Here is an 18,389-nt window from a genome sequence, read left to right as displayed (position 1 = left end):
AATAAGGAAATACTATCTTTGGATGACACATTGGACTAGATGGGCATTACAGATATGCAGAACATTCTATCCGACACTAACAGAATACATATTCTTTTCAAATTCCCATGGAATATTCTCCACAATAGGTCACATATTAGGTCATAAAACAGGCCCCTATAAAGTTAAGGTGATTAAAATCAAACCATGCATCTTTCCAACCACAATGCTATGAACCTAGAAATAAATCACAAGAAAAAACATTGAAAATGCAAAACGTGGAGGAAAAACAACATAATACTAAACAAACAATGGGTCAAAAAAATGCAAACCAAAATACAAAAATACATACAGAAAAGTGAAAAGAAATCGCAATGTTTCAAATCTCTTGGACAGTGGAAACAGTTCAAGATAGGAAGTATAGAGCAATATAAACCTACTTCAAAAAACAAACAAAACATCAAATAAACAATCTAATCTTAAACCTAAAGGAACTATAAAAAGAAGAACAAAGCCCAAGGGGAGTAGCAGAAAGGAAATAATGAGGACAAGAGAAAAATAAATTAAAAAATGTAGACACAAAATCAGAGACCCATTGAAACCAAAAGTAATTTCTACAAACAATAAACAAAATTGACATTTAGCAAGATTCATCAAGTGAAAAAAAAGGACAAAAATAAATAACACCAGAAATGAGAGAGATGAAATAATTACTGCTACCACCAAAATACAAATGATTATAAAAATATTAGGAAACAGTATATGCCAACAAACTGGACAACCTAAAGAAAGGGATAAATCCTTAGAAAATTTCAATATTCCAATATTGAACCAGGAAGGAATAGATATTCTAAATACACTGATTAAAAATAATGAAATTGAATTGGTAATCAAAACCTGTCAAAAAATAAATGACCAGGACCAGAGAGATTCACAAGTAAATTCTAACATTAAAAGGAGTTAATATATATTCTCATGAAAATATTCCAGGAGGAACCAAGATGGCGGAATGGCATGGAAGATTTTTGTGTCTCACGTCCATGAAATACAGCCAGATCAACACTAAAGCATTCCAGAACACATAGAAAACTGGAGCATTAACACAACAATCCGCACAGCCTGAACCACAGAATTCAGCAGGTACATGGCATGGAGAGGTGACCTTGGGGAGCGAGAAGTTGCGGAAAGGGAGGTGCTTTTGCGGGTGGAGAGAGGACAGAGACGGGGGTGGGGGGAGAATATGGGAAAAGCACTCCTTCCCAACAGCAGCTGGAGAGAAAGTGGAAAATTGGAAACAGCTGCAGGGACTAAACTAAAAAGGGAGAAAGGAGAAAGGAGAAAGGAGAGGGATTAAATTCCATTAAGACTGCAAACAAGGGAAGCACAAAGTCTGCAACTCTGCAGCTCCATACCTGGCGGTGCTCTGGTGGTAAGGGCGAATCCCCAGGAACAGAGTGGGGTCCGGGAGGTTCTCAGGCCACACAGGGAAAAGCCGTTCCACTGCTGGAAGGACATTTGGTAGAGACTGTTGAAGCCACCTGGTCCCAGCAGACCCCAGAAAACAGCCACATTCTTTGGTGCTGGAACAAGGTCGTTAAGGGTGAAGCCTAGTGCCTGATGTGTGTTGTGATTTTCCATAATCCCTGAAAAGCTGCTGGTACACTATCTCGTGAACTTTTTCTGGGGCAGGCTGGCACCTGACTGCAGTCTCGGGGCACCGGCAGCAGCAGGGTCCAGAAAGTGTTTCTGGGTGCAGCTGACATTCGGCCCATTGCTCATTCCGACATTGCTTGGTGAGACCCTCCCACAGAGGAGCAGAACGAGTCAAAGCCACAGTCCTTCTGAAGTAAAGGGCCAGGGAAAACAGCCGCATCTGAGACAAAACTCGGGAGAGAGGTACTGCCTGGGGCTTGGTCACAGACAGTGAAAAAGCTGGGAGTGGACGAAAGCTGAAGACAGAGGATGGGTGCCCGATTGCTGATCGGGGAGAACAGAGTTCCGATACTAGAGACTGTGTAGCTGGGTGACGCCATTTTTACCACTCCTGTGCATGGGCATATGCACCTAAGAGCGCCACAACACTCCACCCCAGTAGGCTAGCAGCGCCATGTAGCGGAGAATGGAGCTGTTACACTGAGCCCCGCCCAACTGGGCCAACCAACCTTGCTCTTCAAGAACACAAGTCTCACCACCTGCTTAGTTTATGGACTATAAAGCACTCATAGTCTGACTTCTAGGGGAAAAACGAAGTAATTTCAGTTCTATTTCAATCTGTTAACAGGTCCATCTATTCAATTTTCTTTCTTTCTTTTTTTTGTCTTTTTCATTTCTTTTCTGTTTCCTGAATACAGTAATAGAAAAAATTCATGCTTATTTTAAATGTTTATTAAAAATATTTTCCTTTAATTTTTTTACTATATTTTTTTACTTTTGCATAAATTTTATCAAATTCTATTTTACTTCCATCATTTTATTTTCATCTACTTCAGTGTGTTCACTTTTTCAAATTTTCTAACGATTTCCTTTTTTCCTTTTTCTTTTTTCTTTGTTTCGTTTCCTTTCTTTTTCTTGAATGCAGAAAGAGAAAAAATTCATTTTTACTTTCAATCTCTATTAAAACTATTTTTCTTTAATTTTTTACAATATTTTTTATATCTATGTAAATTTTTTCAAATTATATTTTACATCCATCATTTTATTTTAGTCTACTACAGAGTACTCACTTTTTCAAATTTTCAAATGATTTCCTTTTTCTTTTCTTTTTCTATTTTTCATGTCTTTTCTTTTTCTTGAATGTGGAAAGAGATGAAAATCATTTTTATTTTTCATTTTAATTAAAATATTTTTCTTTAATTTTTTTCTACTATATCCCTTACTTTTGTGTGAATTTTTTCAAATTCTATTTTACTCCCATCATCTCATTTTTCAGTGTATTCATTTTTTCAAATTCTCAAACGATTTCCTTCCCCCCCCCTTTTTTCTCTAATCTGTCCAACCACTTTCAACACCCAGACCAAAACACACCAAGGATCGAGCATCATTTCTTCGATTTCTGTGTGTGTGTGTGTGTGTGTGTGTGTGTGTTTAATTTTTTAATTTCAATTTTAATATTTTTGTAATTTTGATTTTTCTATCTCATTAATTCCTTTTCTCCATTCAAAATGACAAAACGAAGGAATTCACCCCAAAAGAAAGATCATGAAGAAACGACAGTCAGGGATTTAACCAACACAAGTACAAGCAAGATGTCTGAATCAGAATTTAGAATCACGATAAGAATACTACCTGGAGTCAAAAATAGATTAGAATCCCTTTCTGCAGAGATAAAAGAAGTAAAAACTAGTCAGAATGAAATAAAAAAATGTTGTAACTGAGCTGCAATCATGGATGGATGCCGCAGCAGCAAGGATGGATGAGGCAGAACAGAGAATCAGTGATATAGAGGACAAATTTAAAGAGAATAATGAAGCAGAAAAAAAAAGAGGGAGATGAAGGCAAAAGAGCATGATTTAAGAATTAGAGAAATCAGTGACTCATTAATAGGAACAACATCAGAATCAGAGGGGTCCCAGAAGAGGAAGAGAGAGAAATAAGGGTAGAAGGGTTATGTGAGCAAATCATAGCAGAAAATTTTCCTAACCTGGGAAAAGACACAGACAGCAAAATCCAGGAAGCACAGAGGACCCCCATTCGATTCAACAAAAACTGACCATCAACAGGGCATATCATAGTCAAATTCACAAAATACTCAGGCAAGGAGAGAATCATGAAAGCAGCAAGGGAAAATCAGTCCCTAACCTAAAAGGGAAGACAGATCAGGTTTGCAGCAGACCTATCCACAGAAACTTGGCAGGCCAGAAAGGAGTGGCGGGATATATTCAGTGTGCTGAATCAGAACAATATGCCTCCAAGAATTCTTTATAGAGCACTGCTGTCATTCAAAATAGAAGGAGAGATAAAAAGTTTCCCAGAAAAACAAAAATTAAAGGAGTTTGTGACCACTAAACCAGCCCTGCAAGAAATTTTAAGGGGGACTCTCTGAGGGGAGAATAGATGAAAAAAGGAAAAAAAAAAAAAAGATCAAAAACAACAAAGACTAGAAAGGACCAGAGAACACTACCAGAAAGTCCAACTCTACAAGAAACATAATGACAATACATTTATATCTTTCAGTACTCACTCTAAACGTCCATGGGCTCAATGCTCCAATCAAAAGACATAGGGCAACAGAATGGATGAGTAAACAAGATCCATCTATCTGCTGTTTACAAGAGACCCACTTTAGACCTAAAGACAACTTCAGATTGAAAATAAGGGGATGGAGGAACATCTATCATGCTAATGGTCAACAAAACAAAGCTGGAGAAGCCATACTTATATCAGACAATCTAGACTTTAAAATAAAGACTGTATCAAGAGATGCAGATGGGCATTATATCATAACCAAGGGGTCTATCCATCAAGAAGACCTAACAATTGTAAACATTTGTGCGCCAAATGTGGCAGCACCCAAATATATAAGTCAAGTAATCACAAACATAAAGAAACTCATTGATACTAATACCATGATAGTAGGAGACTTCAACACCCCACTCACAACAATGGACAGAGCATCTAATCAACAAATCAACAAGGAAGCAATGGCTTTGAATGACACACTGGACCAGATGGACTTAAGAGATATATTCAGAACATTTCATCCTAAAGCAGCAGAATATACATTCATCTCCAGTGCACATGGAATGTTCTCCAGAATAGAGCATATACTGGGACACAAATCAGCCCTAAGTAAGTATAAAAAGATTGAGATCATACTGTGCCTATTTTGAGACCACAACGTTATGACACGCAAAATCAACCACCAGAAAAAATTTGGAAAGGTAACAAATACTTGGAGACTGAAGAACATCCTACTAAAAAAATGAATGGGCTAAGCAAGAAGTTAAAGAGGAAATTAAAAAGTATATGCAAGTCAATGAAAATGATGACACCACAACCCCAAACTTCTGGGACACAACAAAGGTGATCAAAAGAGGGAAGTGTATAGCAATCCAGGCCTTCCTAAAGAAGGAAGAAAGATCTCAGATACACAACCTAGCCTTACGCCTTAAGGAGCTGGAAAAAGGACAGCAAATAAAACCCCAAACCAGCAGAAGACAGGAAATAATAAAAATTAGAGCAGGAATTAATGCTATCGAAACCAAAAATAAAAAATAAATAAGCAGTAGAACAGACCCATGAAACCAGAAGCTGGTTCTTTGAAAGAATTAACAAAACTGACAAACCACTAGCCACTTTGATCAAAAAGAAAAAGGAAAGGACCCAAATAAATAAAATCAAGAATGAAAGAGGAAGTGATCACAACCAACACAGCAGAAATAAAAACAATACTAAGAGAGTATTATGAGCAATTATATGCCAATAAAATGGGCAATCTGGAAGAAATGGACAAATTCCTAGAAACATATACACTACCAAAACTGGAACAGGAAGAAACAGAAAATTTGAAGAGACCCATAACCAGTAAGGAAATTGAATTAGTAATCAAAAATCTTCCAAAAATCAAGAGTCCAGGGCCAGATGGCTTTCCAGGGGAATTCTACCAAACATGTAAGGAAGAGGCAACACCTATTCTCTTGAAGCTGTTCCAAAAAATAGAAAAGGAAGGAAAACTTCCAAACCCTTTCTATGAAGCCAGCATTACCTTGATTCCAAAACCAGACAGAGACCCCACTCAAAAGGAGAACTATAGACCAATTTCCCTGATGAACATGGATGCAGAAATCCTCAACAAGATATTAACCAACCAGATCCAACAATACATTAAGAAAATCATTCACCACGACCAAGTGGGATTTATACCTGGGATGCAGGGCTGGTTCAATATCCACAAAACAATTAACCTGTTTCATCACATCAATACAAGAAAGGACAAGAACCATATGATCCTCTCAATAGATGCAGAGAAAGCATTTGACAAAATACAGCATCCTTTCTTGATAAAAAAAAAAAAACCCTCAAGAAAGTAGGGATAGAAGGAGCATACCTCGAGATCATAAAAGCCATATATGAACGACCCAACGCTAATATCATCCTCAATGGGGAAAAACTGAGAGCTTTCCCCCTAAGGTGAGGAACAAGACAGGGATATCCACTCTCGCCACTGTTATTCAACAGTGTGTTGGAAGTCGTAGCCTCTGCAATCAGACAACACAAAGAAATAAATGGAATCCAAGTCGGCCAGAAGGTGGTCAAACTTTCGCTCTTCGCACATGGCATGATACTCTACATGGAAAACCCAAAAGATTCCACCAAAAAAACTGCTAGAATTGATTCATGAATTCAGCAAAGTTGCAGGATATAAGATCAATGCACAGAAATCAGTTGCATTCCTATACACCAACAATGAAGTGACAGAAAGAGAAATCCAGGAATCGATCCCATTTACAGTTGCACAAAAAAACCATAAAATACCTAGGAATGAATCTAACCAAAGAGGTGAAAAATCTATACACTGAAAACTATAGAGAGCTTATGAAAGAAACTGAAGAATACACAGAAAAAAAAAATGGAAAAAGATTCCATGCTCCTGGATAGGAAGAACAAATTTTGTTAAAATGTCAATACTACTCAAAGCCATCTACGTATTCAATGTAATCCCTATCAAAATAACACCAGCATTCTTCACAGGGCTAGAGTAAATAATCCTAAAATTTGTATGGAACCAGAAAAGACCCCGAATAGCCAAAGCGATCTTGAAAAAGAAAACCAAAGCAGGAGGCATCACAATCCCAGACATCAAGCTGTACTACAAAGTTGTAATCATCAAGACAGTATGGTACCAGCACAAGAACAGACACTCTGATCGATGGAACAGAATAGAGAACCCAGAAACGGACCCACAAATGTGTGGCCAACTAATCTTTGGCAAAGCAGGAAAGAATATCCAATGTCATAAAGACAGTGTTCAGCAAGTGGTGCTGGGAAAACTGGACAGCGACAGGCAGAAGAATGAACCTGGACCACTTTCTTACACCCTACACAAAAATAAAATGGATGAAAGACCGGAAGCCATCAAATACTCAAGGAGAAAGCAGGCAAACGCCTCTTTGATCTTGGCCACAGCAACTGCTTCCTCAACACGTCTCCGGAGGCAAGGGAAACAAAAGCAAAAATGAACTTCTGGGACCTCATCAAAATAAAAAGCTTCTGCACAGCAAAGGAAGCAATCAGCAAAACTAGAAGGCAACCGACAGAATGGAAGAAGATATCTGCAAATGACATATCAGATAAAGGCTTAGTATCCAAAATCTATAAAGCACTTATTAAACTCAACACCCAAAAAACAACTAATCCAGTGAAGAAATGGGCAAAAGACATGAATAGACACCTCTCCAAGGAAGACATCCAGATGGCCAACTGACACATGAAAAAATGCTCAACATCACTCATTATCACGGAAATACAAATCAAGACCACAGTAAGATACCATCTTACACCTGTCAGAATGGCTAACATTAACAACTCAGGCAACAACAGATGTTGGCTTGGATGTGGAGAAAGAGGATCTGTTTTGCATCGTTGGTGGCAATGCAAGCTGGTGCAGCCACTGTGGAAAACACTATGGAAGTTCCTCAGATAACTAAAAATAGAACTACCCTATGACCCAGCAATTGCACTACTAGGCATTTATCCACGGGATACAGGTGTGCTTTTTTGAAGGGACACATGCACCCCCATGTTTATAGCAGCAGTGTCAACTGTAACCAAAGTATAGCAATACTCCCATATAGGAGTATTACTCGGCAATCAAAAAGAATGAAATCTTGCCATTTGCAACTACATGGATGGAACTGGAGGGTATTATGCTGAGTGAAATTTGTCAGAGAATCACAAAGATTATATGATTTCACTCATATGAGGACTTTAAGGACAAAACAGGTGAACATAAGGGAAGGGAAACAAAATAATATAAAAACAAGGAGGTGGGTAAAACAGAAGTGACTCATAAATTTTAAAGACAACTGAGTTTTACAGGAGGGGTTGTGGGAGCAAGGATGAGCTAAATGGGTAAGGGGCTCTAAGAGTCTACTCCTGAAATCATTGTTGCAGTGTATGCTAATTTTGATGTATTTAAAAAATTTTTAAAAAATTAAATTAAAAAAAATAAATGCAGGGGCACCTGGGTGGTGCAGTCGGTTAAGCGTCTGACCTCAGCTCAGGTCACGATCTCGTGGTCCGTGAGTTCGAGCCCCGCATCAGGCTCTGGGCTGATGGCTCAGAGCCTGGAGCTTGTTTCCGATTCTGTGTCTCCCTCTCTCTCCCCCCCTCCCCCGTTCATGCTCTGTCTCTCTCTGTCCCAAAAATAAATAAACGTTGAAAAAAAAAATGCAAACTATTTGCATAATGTAAAAAAATATTCCAAAAAATATGAGAAAGGAAAGCTTCCATATACATTCTAGAAGGTTAGCATTATCCTGCTGTAAAACCAAGGACACCACACACACAGACACTGACACACACACACACACACACACACACACACACACATACACCACAGACCATAACCCTGATGAGCACAGATGCAAAATTTCACAACAAATATTAGCAAATCACATACAATAATACATTTGAAAGATCATTCACTATGATAAGGTTGGATTTATTCCTGGGATTCAAGGGCAGTTCAATGTTCAAATATCAATCGACATCATACACCATGTAAACAAAATGAAGGATTAAAAACCACATGATAATTAAATAGATCCAGAAACAAATATTTTACAAATATACATCCATTTGTGATAAAAAGTCTCAATAAAATGTGTTTAGTGAGAACATACCTCATGACAATAAAGGCCATACATGAAAAAAAAAAACACAGGTATCATGATATTTAATGGTGAAAGTTGAGAGCTTTTCCTCTAAGGTCAAGAACAGGAGAAGAATATCAACTCTTGATACTTTTATTCAATGTAGTACTAGAAATCTTAGCCACAGCAATCAGATGAGAAAAATAAATAAGAGGTAGAAACATTGGTAAAGAAATTAAACTTTTGCTATTCACAGGTAAAATGATACTATACGTAGAAAATCCTAAATATCACACACACACACACACACACACACACACACACACGAAAACAAAAACACTAGAGGTAATCATCTAATCCAGTAAAGTTGCAGTATATAAAATGAATACCCCCAAATTGGTAACATTTCTATACAATAAGAAGAAAGTAACAGAAAGAGAAATTTAAAAATTTCACAATTGCACAAGTAGAATAAAATACCTAGGAACAAACTTAGCCAAAGAAGTGAAAGATCTGTTCTCAGAAAACTATAAAAAAATGATGAAAGAAATTGAAGGTGACACACACTAATGAAAAAGAAATATTCCATGCTCATGGATTGAAAGAATTAATGTCCCAATATCCATAATAAGCAAAGAAATCTACAGATTCAATACAATTACTATCAAAATACCAACAGCACTTTTACAAAACTAGAACACATAAAACTAAAATTTGTATGGAATCACAGAAGGCCTCAAAGAGCCTTACAAACTTCTTCACAACAAAGGAAAATATCAACAAAATGAAAAGACAACTGCTAAATGGGAGAAAATGTTTGCAAATTATTTTTCTGGTAAGAAGTTAATATCCAAAATATATAACAAACTCATACAAGTAAGCAACAACAACAACCATACAATCTGATTTATAAATGAACAGATCTGAGTAGACATTTTTCCAAAGAAGATATAGAGATAGCCAACAGGTAACATGAAAAGGTGCTCAATATCACTAATAATAAAGGAAATACAAATCAATATGTCCCTGAGGTATTACCTCAAACTTGTGAGGATGGCTATAGTAAAAAGATTATATATATATATATATATATATATATATATATATATATATATATGTGTGTGTATATATATATATATGCATATATATATATACACACATATATATATATACATATATGTATGTGTATACACACACACACACACACACACACACCTCCATACTTACTGAAGTATTATTTACAATAGCCAAGATACGAAAACAATCTGGGGCACCTGGATGGCTCATTCAGTTAAATGTCATATGTATGCTCAGGTCAGGATCCCATAGCTCATGAGTTTGAGCCCTGCATCAGGATCCTCACTGACAGTGCAGAGCCTGCTTGGGATTCTCTCTCTCTCCATTTCTCTCTGACTCTCTCTCTCTCTCAACCTGTCTCTCTCTCTCCCTCTCATAATAAATAAACTTAAAAAAAAGGAAACAACCCAAGAGTTCATAGATTAATGAATTATTTTTAAAACTATAATACACACATACACAAACATATGTATACACATAAACGTACATACATACAATGGGGTGCTATTCAGCCATGAAAACAGAAACTCATTTTTGACAATATGGATAGGCCATGAGAATCTTATGCTAAGTGAAATCAAGTCAGATAAAAAGAGAAAAATGCCAAATTATCTCATTTATATGTGGAATTAAAAAAATCAATCCCATAGATACATAGACCATTTTGTTTGTTACCAGAAGTGGAAAGTCGGGAAGGTGAAATGGGTGAAGATAGTCTTAAGGCACAAACTTCTAGTTATAAAATAAAGCATTCAGATGAAATGTACTGTTGGTGACTATTATTAGTACACAGTATTGCATACTTGAAAGTTGCTTTCAGGTAGTAGATCTTACAAGTTCTCATCAATAGAAAAATATTGTTACAATGTATGGCAATTCTTGTTAACTAATCTTATTGTGATCATTTTGCAATATATACAAATACTGAGGATTATGTTCCACACCAGAAGGTATATAACGTTATGTCAATTATATCTAAAAAATATACTTAAACATAAGCTCTAAAACCATAAATTCTGGACACTGTACTGGACAAAGAATTCTTGGTATAATACCCAAAGTCCAAGTAACAAAAGCTACAGTAGCTAAGTGTCACATTAACCTAAAAGTCTTATTTATGGCAAAGGAAACAATTAAATAAAAATGCAACAAGGGAATGGGAGAAAATATCTGCAGACCTCATTTTAGACAAATTGTTAATATCCAAAATATATAAGGAACCCATATAACTCAGTAACAAAAAAAAGTTCCCTAACAACTCAATTAAAAATAGGCAAAGGAAGTGAGTAGATATTTCTCAAAAGGAGACACATGGTCAACAGATATATAAAATTGTGATCAGCATCACTAATCATCAGGGAAATGCAAATCAAAACTGCAATAGATATCACCTCCCACTTGTTAGAATGCTTATTATTAATAACAACAAAGAAGAAGAAGTGCTGGTCAGAATGTGCAGAAAAGGTAACCCTTGTATACTATGGGAATTTAAACTTGTGTAGTCACCTTGAAAAGCATATGTAGGATTCTCAAAAATTTGAAAATACAATTACAATTAGGAGTGCCTGGATGGCTCAGTTAAGTGTCCGACTTCAGCTCAGGTCATGATTTCACAGTTTGCAAATTTGCACCCAGCGTTGGGCTCTGTGCTGACAGCTCAGAGCCCGGAGCCTGCTTCAGATTCTGTGTCTTTCTCTCTCTGTGCCCCTCCCCCAGTCTCTCTCTCTCTCTTTCTCGCTCAAAAATAAATAAGCATTAAAACATTTTTTTAAAAAAGAAAATAGAATTGCAATTGGATTCAGCACCCCCACTTCTTTTTTTAATGTTTATTTATTTATTTTTGATATATAGAGCCCAACTGGGGGGTGGGCAGAGAGAGAGGGAGACAGAATTTGAAGCAGGCTCCAGGCTCTGAGCCATGAGCACAGAGTCCAATGTAGGGCTTGAATCCATGAACTGTGAGATCATGACCTGAGGCAAAGTCCAATGCTTATCCAATTGAGCCACCCAAGAGTCAACAACCCCATTTCTGGGTGTATATCTAAATTAATTGAAATGTGGATCTCAATAAGGTATCTGCACTTCCATGTTTATTGTTTCATCATTTACAGTAGATAAAATAAGGAAACAAATTAAATGTCCATCAACCAATGAATGAATAAAAAATGTGGCAAAATATGGAATGTGGTATATAATGGAATATCATTCAGCCTTAAAACGTAAGGACATTTTGCCATTTGCAATTACTTAGATGAGTCAGAAAGACATTAGCCTAAGTGAAATAAATTTGACTAAACAGCTACCATATTATTTCAGTCATATTTGGAATCTCAAAATACACTTGAATAAACAAAAAGCAGAATCAGACCTATGAATGCAAAGAACAAACTGATGGTTGCCAGAGGTGAAACAGGTGGAGTAATAGACAAAATGGGTGAAAGAGAGTAGGAGATACTGTCTTCCAGTTATGTAATGAATAAGTCATAGGAATAAAAGGCACAGCATAAGGACTATAGTCAATTATATTTAAATAGTGTTGTATGGTGAAAAATGGCAGCTACAGTTGCAGTGACAATAGCATAACGTATAAACTTGTCAAAGCACCACGTTGTACGTGAAAAACTAATGTAACATTGTATGTTATATATACTAAAATAAGTTTTTAAAATATTAGTTGACAAAAAGTAAAAAAAAAAAAATCTAGAAAGTATTTAGCCCAGTGCCTGGTACACAGTAAACCTCAATAAATGAAAAAGCTAGACAAATATGCACATACAAGGTCAACATACATATGCTTGTATAAATATGTACATATATACATAGAAATGCATGCAAGTTAATTACTCATATAACATTCTGTCTTGCTTATAGAGTATTATTTACCATTCACAAATGAAACTAGTTACCATTTTATAAGTCAGCCTGAATTTTACGCCTTGTAGTCAATCTAGGGAACCACTTTTAACCAGATATCTTCTGCTCAAAGCCTAGGGTTGATGTTCTTTAATGTTTAACCAGTGAAATTAATTATTAGTTGGACAATTCAGAGCTTTGCTTAAGATGTTAACTGATATTTATCATTATCTCTAATATGCGCATGTGTGGTATACATATTTTCACAACTCAAATTTGAAATCTATAATCTAGCAATAACTTGTTATACCAAGCAACCGGAACTTCCTGGGAGGCTAACATCTATATAGAGGGAATATCCAATCCTTCTAAAACTATGGGAAAAAAACTTCTGTGGTTATGATTTTATAACAATAATGCCTTATTTTGTCCTTTATATTGCAAGTTTGTGGCATTTATGTTTATAGCATTATAAAATCATACCATAATTAAAGTATAATTATTCACATTTGAGAAATAATTTGAAAACAATGTGTGACATCTTCTATATTCTCTCAGAAAATGTACAGTATCCATGAATAAATTGAATTCTAAGAAAATGATTTTCTCTAGAACTTAATACCACCAAGTTTTCAGTCTAGAGCAAAGATGATGGAAGTCACTATAACTGAAATACACCATTTTTCACCATGGAAATGCCCAGTTACTCAACTATCTCTGAGTTCATGCTTATTAGCAAATATTCATTTGGACATTACTACCTAATGGCCTCAAACAAAATATTTAACCTGTTGGTGCCTTAGTTTCCTTCTCTGTAAAAGGGAGATAATAAAAACACCTTCCTTATAGTCAATAATACTATAGTGTACACTTAAAAAATATTGTTGAAAGGTTTATCTCATGATAGATGTTCTTATCACAGTTAAACAAATTTAACCACCATTACCACCACAACAAAATATATCTGCTTCAAGAAGTTTAAAAGGTTTAAATAAGTTAATATATGTAACATCATTGGAACAGTGGCTGGCACACAGTATAAAATCAACAACAAACAAATAAATGCAATATGCCATAAAAAAATAAAAAGCAGAATATTTGTGAAAAACAATGCAAGCTTCTCCACCTAATCCATGGTTTACTACTAAATTTGGTAATAATTTAAATCATTGTATTTCATGTCTTTTGGAAAGTGCAGGAACACTGAGGGCTTGTTTTCATGGGTTAAAAATTATTTGTCTGGCAAGATGCTGGTGGAATCATGTTGCACATTTTAAACTACTTCAGTACACAGCTACTTATGTAGCGCTGTAAGCAAGTGCATATGAGTTCAAGAAACTCTTTCCACTTGTTGCTTACATTTTAGATACAAAAAAATTGAAGCAGCAAATTTCCTCTATGTCTAGTAACTCTGAATATTAGGTATATTTTCTAACTCCACAGTTCTTGTAAATCATTAGTATAAACTATGAAAAATTGTATTTTGAGCAATTTATTTAGGAAAGAATTCATCATTCTAAAATATTTTAATCTCATTATTTTTTGTTTGAGATAGAGTAAAGTCTATTTTTGAAAAAAAATATTCAATAACACATTTTGTTTTGTTTGACTAAATTTTGTTTCTCATGTTTACAGTGTTTTAAATTTTAAATGTGTGTGTTACAGTTCAAATTGAAGGAAGGGGCATATATACTACTCAGTTATTTTGGAATTAAAGGGTGTGCATATTTTATGTATTTCATTTGCAACAAAAATATTGCAAAAAATTTTTCTAGTTTCATTTCCCCAAATACTGCAAGATACCTATTTTACAGTCATGAAGGAACTGAGAGTATCAAGAGAAAAAGGGAATCTCTACTTTTTTTTAAAATTTTTTTAACGTTTATTTCTTTTTGAGACAGAGAGAGACAGAGCATGAACAGGGGAGGGTAAGAGAGAGAGGGAGACACAGAATCTGAAACAGGCTCCAGGCTCTGAGCAGTCAGCACAGAGCCCGATGCGGGGCTTGAACTCACAGACGGTGAGATCATGACCTGGGCCGAAGTCGGACGCTTAACCGACTGAGCCACCCAGGCACCCCAAGGGAATCTCTACTTTTGAAACCACTTGATATTTCACAAGTTGTCACAGCTAATTGGAAACTAGTACACATGCAACCAAGTTTCTGGTTTTATGGAACAGATTTTACAAGACCCTGCTTACACCCCAAACCCCATAATTCCAATTGGAATGGTCCATTCCACTTACATCAACACTATTCATCTTATTGTCCTCACACAACTTGTCTCCATACCTCCAGTGTTGCTCTTCTCCAATTGATTCCCACTAATTTCACTCTTCTTAAATCCATGTGTCATCATCTTATTATCATTTGTAAATACCTGGGTCGCAAAAGGAGAAGAATTAAGGCTATAAAGTGAGCCAGAAAGGAGGTGCCATTGGAGCATTCTTCTCCTTCTTGATCGACCACTTGAACTTTGTTCATAGTGATCCTTTTATGTGGCATCATGTCTTTGAGGAAGATCCCGTGTCCCAGCCTCCTATACTCATGAAGGTAGTATCTAGTCACCATTCAACACTGAGTCTAGGGTCTCTTTTCAGACTCTTTGTTTGGTTGAACTTATATGTCATAGGTAGAACTGGTGTGTCCTTATGAGTTGTACCTTTTCCACATGTGTCTCAAACCAGTTTGTGTAGTTTATTACAACTATTTGCAAAAATTACACCTATGGATAAAATTCCCTTGAGACAGTAGACATTTGTTATGTACATGTGAAATTCACTTAGCTGTTAGTTATTATTTTCATTTTAATATAGAATAAGCCATGTTTTTTGACTAAGTGAAGGATTGAATGTTAGATGGACTTTACTTGTTTGTATGATAAGTTACATACTCCAGATCTCAGTGGCAGTACCAACCACCTTATGCTGGAAAGCTTCCCTAAGTCCTCCTTCTTGGGGTTAATATTTTTCCCACAGTACCTCCTACCACAATGTGCTAATGATTTTAGAGAGGTACTCACCACTAGATATCTTCAGGTTTGGGAGCTAAAGAATAAATTTGCCCTAATTAAATTCATCCCAACAACTGAATTGTTGTAGTAAAGATCAGCCATGATAACATGAGCATGATTTCTAAGATTTGTTATTTACACGACCAACATGCAGTAAAGACAACTTTTTAAAATAGACAAAAGTCTGATATTTTACGTTTTATTCTTAAATAATTTCAAATTTACAGAAAATTAGTATGAATAATGGTAATAGTAAATTCGTATAAATATTAATAATAGTACAATAAACAATTAATACACCCTTTGCCTAAATTCACTTATTAACTTTATACCCCATTTGCTTTATCATCTCTCTCCATCTCTCTCCCTTTCTCTCTCATCAGTTGCACACATTATGATCTTTGTTTCTAAATATTTAATTATTTATTTCCAAAGAATATGCATATTTTCCCACAGAATCACAATGCAGCTATGAACTACAGAAAAATATAGCATGAATACAATACAATTGTACAAATATTTGAGTGCAGAAGTGTAAAAATGAAGAGCATTCCATTATAGGGAAAAGATGCCTCCAAAAAGGATGAACAGGTAATGACACATCATGGTATGAGAATCTAAGGAAAAACATTGGCATTGGATCCTACTTTTAATCTGTACAGTGAAGAAAAAAAACATTAGTACAAATATTTCCTATTTTATACTTTCCTGAGAGACAGACTTAACATTCAACATTTTTTTTAGAGCCCTTGTAACATCCTTATTCCTAAGACTATAAATTAAAGGGTTTAGAACAGGAGTGAGTATGGTGTAAAAGAAAGATACAATCATGTCCTTCTCAGGGGTGTGGTAGGTGTTGGGGAGCATGTAGGTGTAGACAGCAGCCCCATAGAAGAGGACGACCACGGTCATGTGGGAAGAACAAGTGGCAAAGGCCTTCTTCCGCCCCTCTGCTGACTTCATCCTGTGGATGGTGAAGAGGATGAAAGAATAGGAGCTTGAAATGACTGTCACAGGGAAGAGGAGTGAGATGACACAACAGAGGTACATGAATGTCTCATAGAGGGAAGTGTCTAAGCAGGAAAGTTTCATTACAGCAGGAACTTCACAGAAGAAATGATAGATCTCCCGAGATCTGCAGAAGGGGAAGGTCATGGTGATGGGGGTTATCATAAATCCATCCACAGATCCCAGAAACCAGGAAGAAGACACCAGGAGGAGACACACCCTATTGTTCATGAGGATAGGATAACGGAGTGGATGGCAGATAGCCACATATCGGTCATAGGCCATAGCTGCTAGAAGGAAAAATTCTGAACCTCCTAGTGTCAAATAGAGAAACATCTGCATCCCACATTCGGGGGCTGAGATCTTATTCACACCCATGACCTGGTCCATGAGCATCTTGGGCACAGTGACAGAAATGTACATCACATCCATGAGAGACAACTGGGTGATAAAAAAGTACATGGGATTATGAAGGTGAGCATCAAAGTATATCAGAAGGATCAGGATGATGTTTCCAGACAAAGCCATCAGGAAATCCACTAAAATGACCACACAAAAGAGAGCTGGGTGCTTGGATTGACTGAAGAGTCCCACTAGGTCAAAATCTGATCGTCCAGTATGGTTGTTCACCCAAGTGTTGTTCTCCATTGGATATCACCCGGATCACCAAGGAAAACTATGGAGTTAATAGATCACTAATGGGATATGATCACCTGAAATAAATTTTTAGTGAGCTTGTGTGTGTGTGTGTTTATGTTTACAGGTGGCAACCCAGTATAGTAATAAGGGGACTTTCCAAGGGCTAGTGTATATTAGGATTAAAAGTTACCTGTAATTGAACAAATTTAATTGAATTCTAAGAATTCACATATGTGAATCAAAAATATTTGTTCCCCAAAGATAACAAAAACACAAATCAAAAAGATATATGCACCTCTAGGTTTATTATTTTTTTCAAATCTTTATGACATTTATTTTTTCATGTTTTTCTTTCAATTCCACTTAGTTAACATATAGTGTAATATTAGTCCCAGGTGCACAATATAGTGATTAAATACTTCCATATAACAAGTGCACTCCTTAATCCCCATCACTTATTTAACCCATCTCCCACCAACCTCCCCTCTGGTAACCATCAGTTTGTTCTCAGTAGTAAGAGCCTGTTTCTTGGTTTGCCTCTCTCTCTTGTTTTCCCTTTGCTCATTTGTTTTCATTCTTAAATCCACATATGGGTGAAATCATATGGTATTTGTCTTTCTCTGACTGACATCTTTTGCTTAACATAATACTCTATAGCTCCAAACATGTCGCTGCAAATGGCAAGATTTTATTATTTTTCATGAGTAATATTGCATTATAAATTTATATATACACCCTTATGCTTATGGCAGCATTATTTACAACAGCCAAGATATGTATTTACATATCTTGACATGGGCACTTGAGTGTCTGTCAATATATGGGTGCATAATTTAGGAGTGATTGTGTGTATGTGTATATGCACAGAACACACACACACAATGGAATATTATGCAGTTATAAAATCCTTAAGTTTGTGCCCTTTTTGACAACATGATGGGCCTAGATGGTACTATGTTAAGTGAAATAAATCTGGCTGTGAAAGACAAATACCACATGATTTCAA

At 36.1% G+C, this 18,389-nt stretch overlaps 1 protein-coding gene across 1 annotated transcript; it reads right to left on the bottom strand.

Annotated features, from left to right (window-relative positions):
• Nucleotides 1–16,429: 16,429 nt before the first annotated feature.
• On the bottom strand, nucleotides 16,430–17,396 carry LOC106974990 (olfactory receptor 2T29-like). The gene has a single exon (XM_015072275.3). The coding sequence runs from the start codon at nucleotides 17,390–17,392 to the stop codon at nucleotides 16,430–16,432; it is 963 nt and encodes a 320-aa protein (XP_014927761.1). The 5' UTR covers nucleotides 17,393–17,396.
• Nucleotides 17,397–18,389: the final 993 nt, after the last annotated feature.

Source organism: Acinonyx jubatus, chromosome A1 (genome assembly GCF_027475565.1).
Source record: "Acinonyx jubatus isolate Ajub_Pintada_27869175 chromosome A1, VMU_Ajub_asm_v1.0, whole genome shotgun sequence".
Taxonomy (NCBI): domain Eukaryota; kingdom Metazoa; phylum Chordata; class Mammalia; order Carnivora; family Felidae; genus Acinonyx; species Acinonyx jubatus.
This window is presented reverse-complemented; position numbering and strand designations above follow the sequence as displayed.

Bases quoted from the DNA above. Each gene is read 5' to 3' on its own strand.
- LOC106974990 (XM_015072275.3), bottom strand. From the start codon at position 17,392: ATGGAGAACAACACTTGGGTGAACAACCATACTGGACGATCAGATTTT.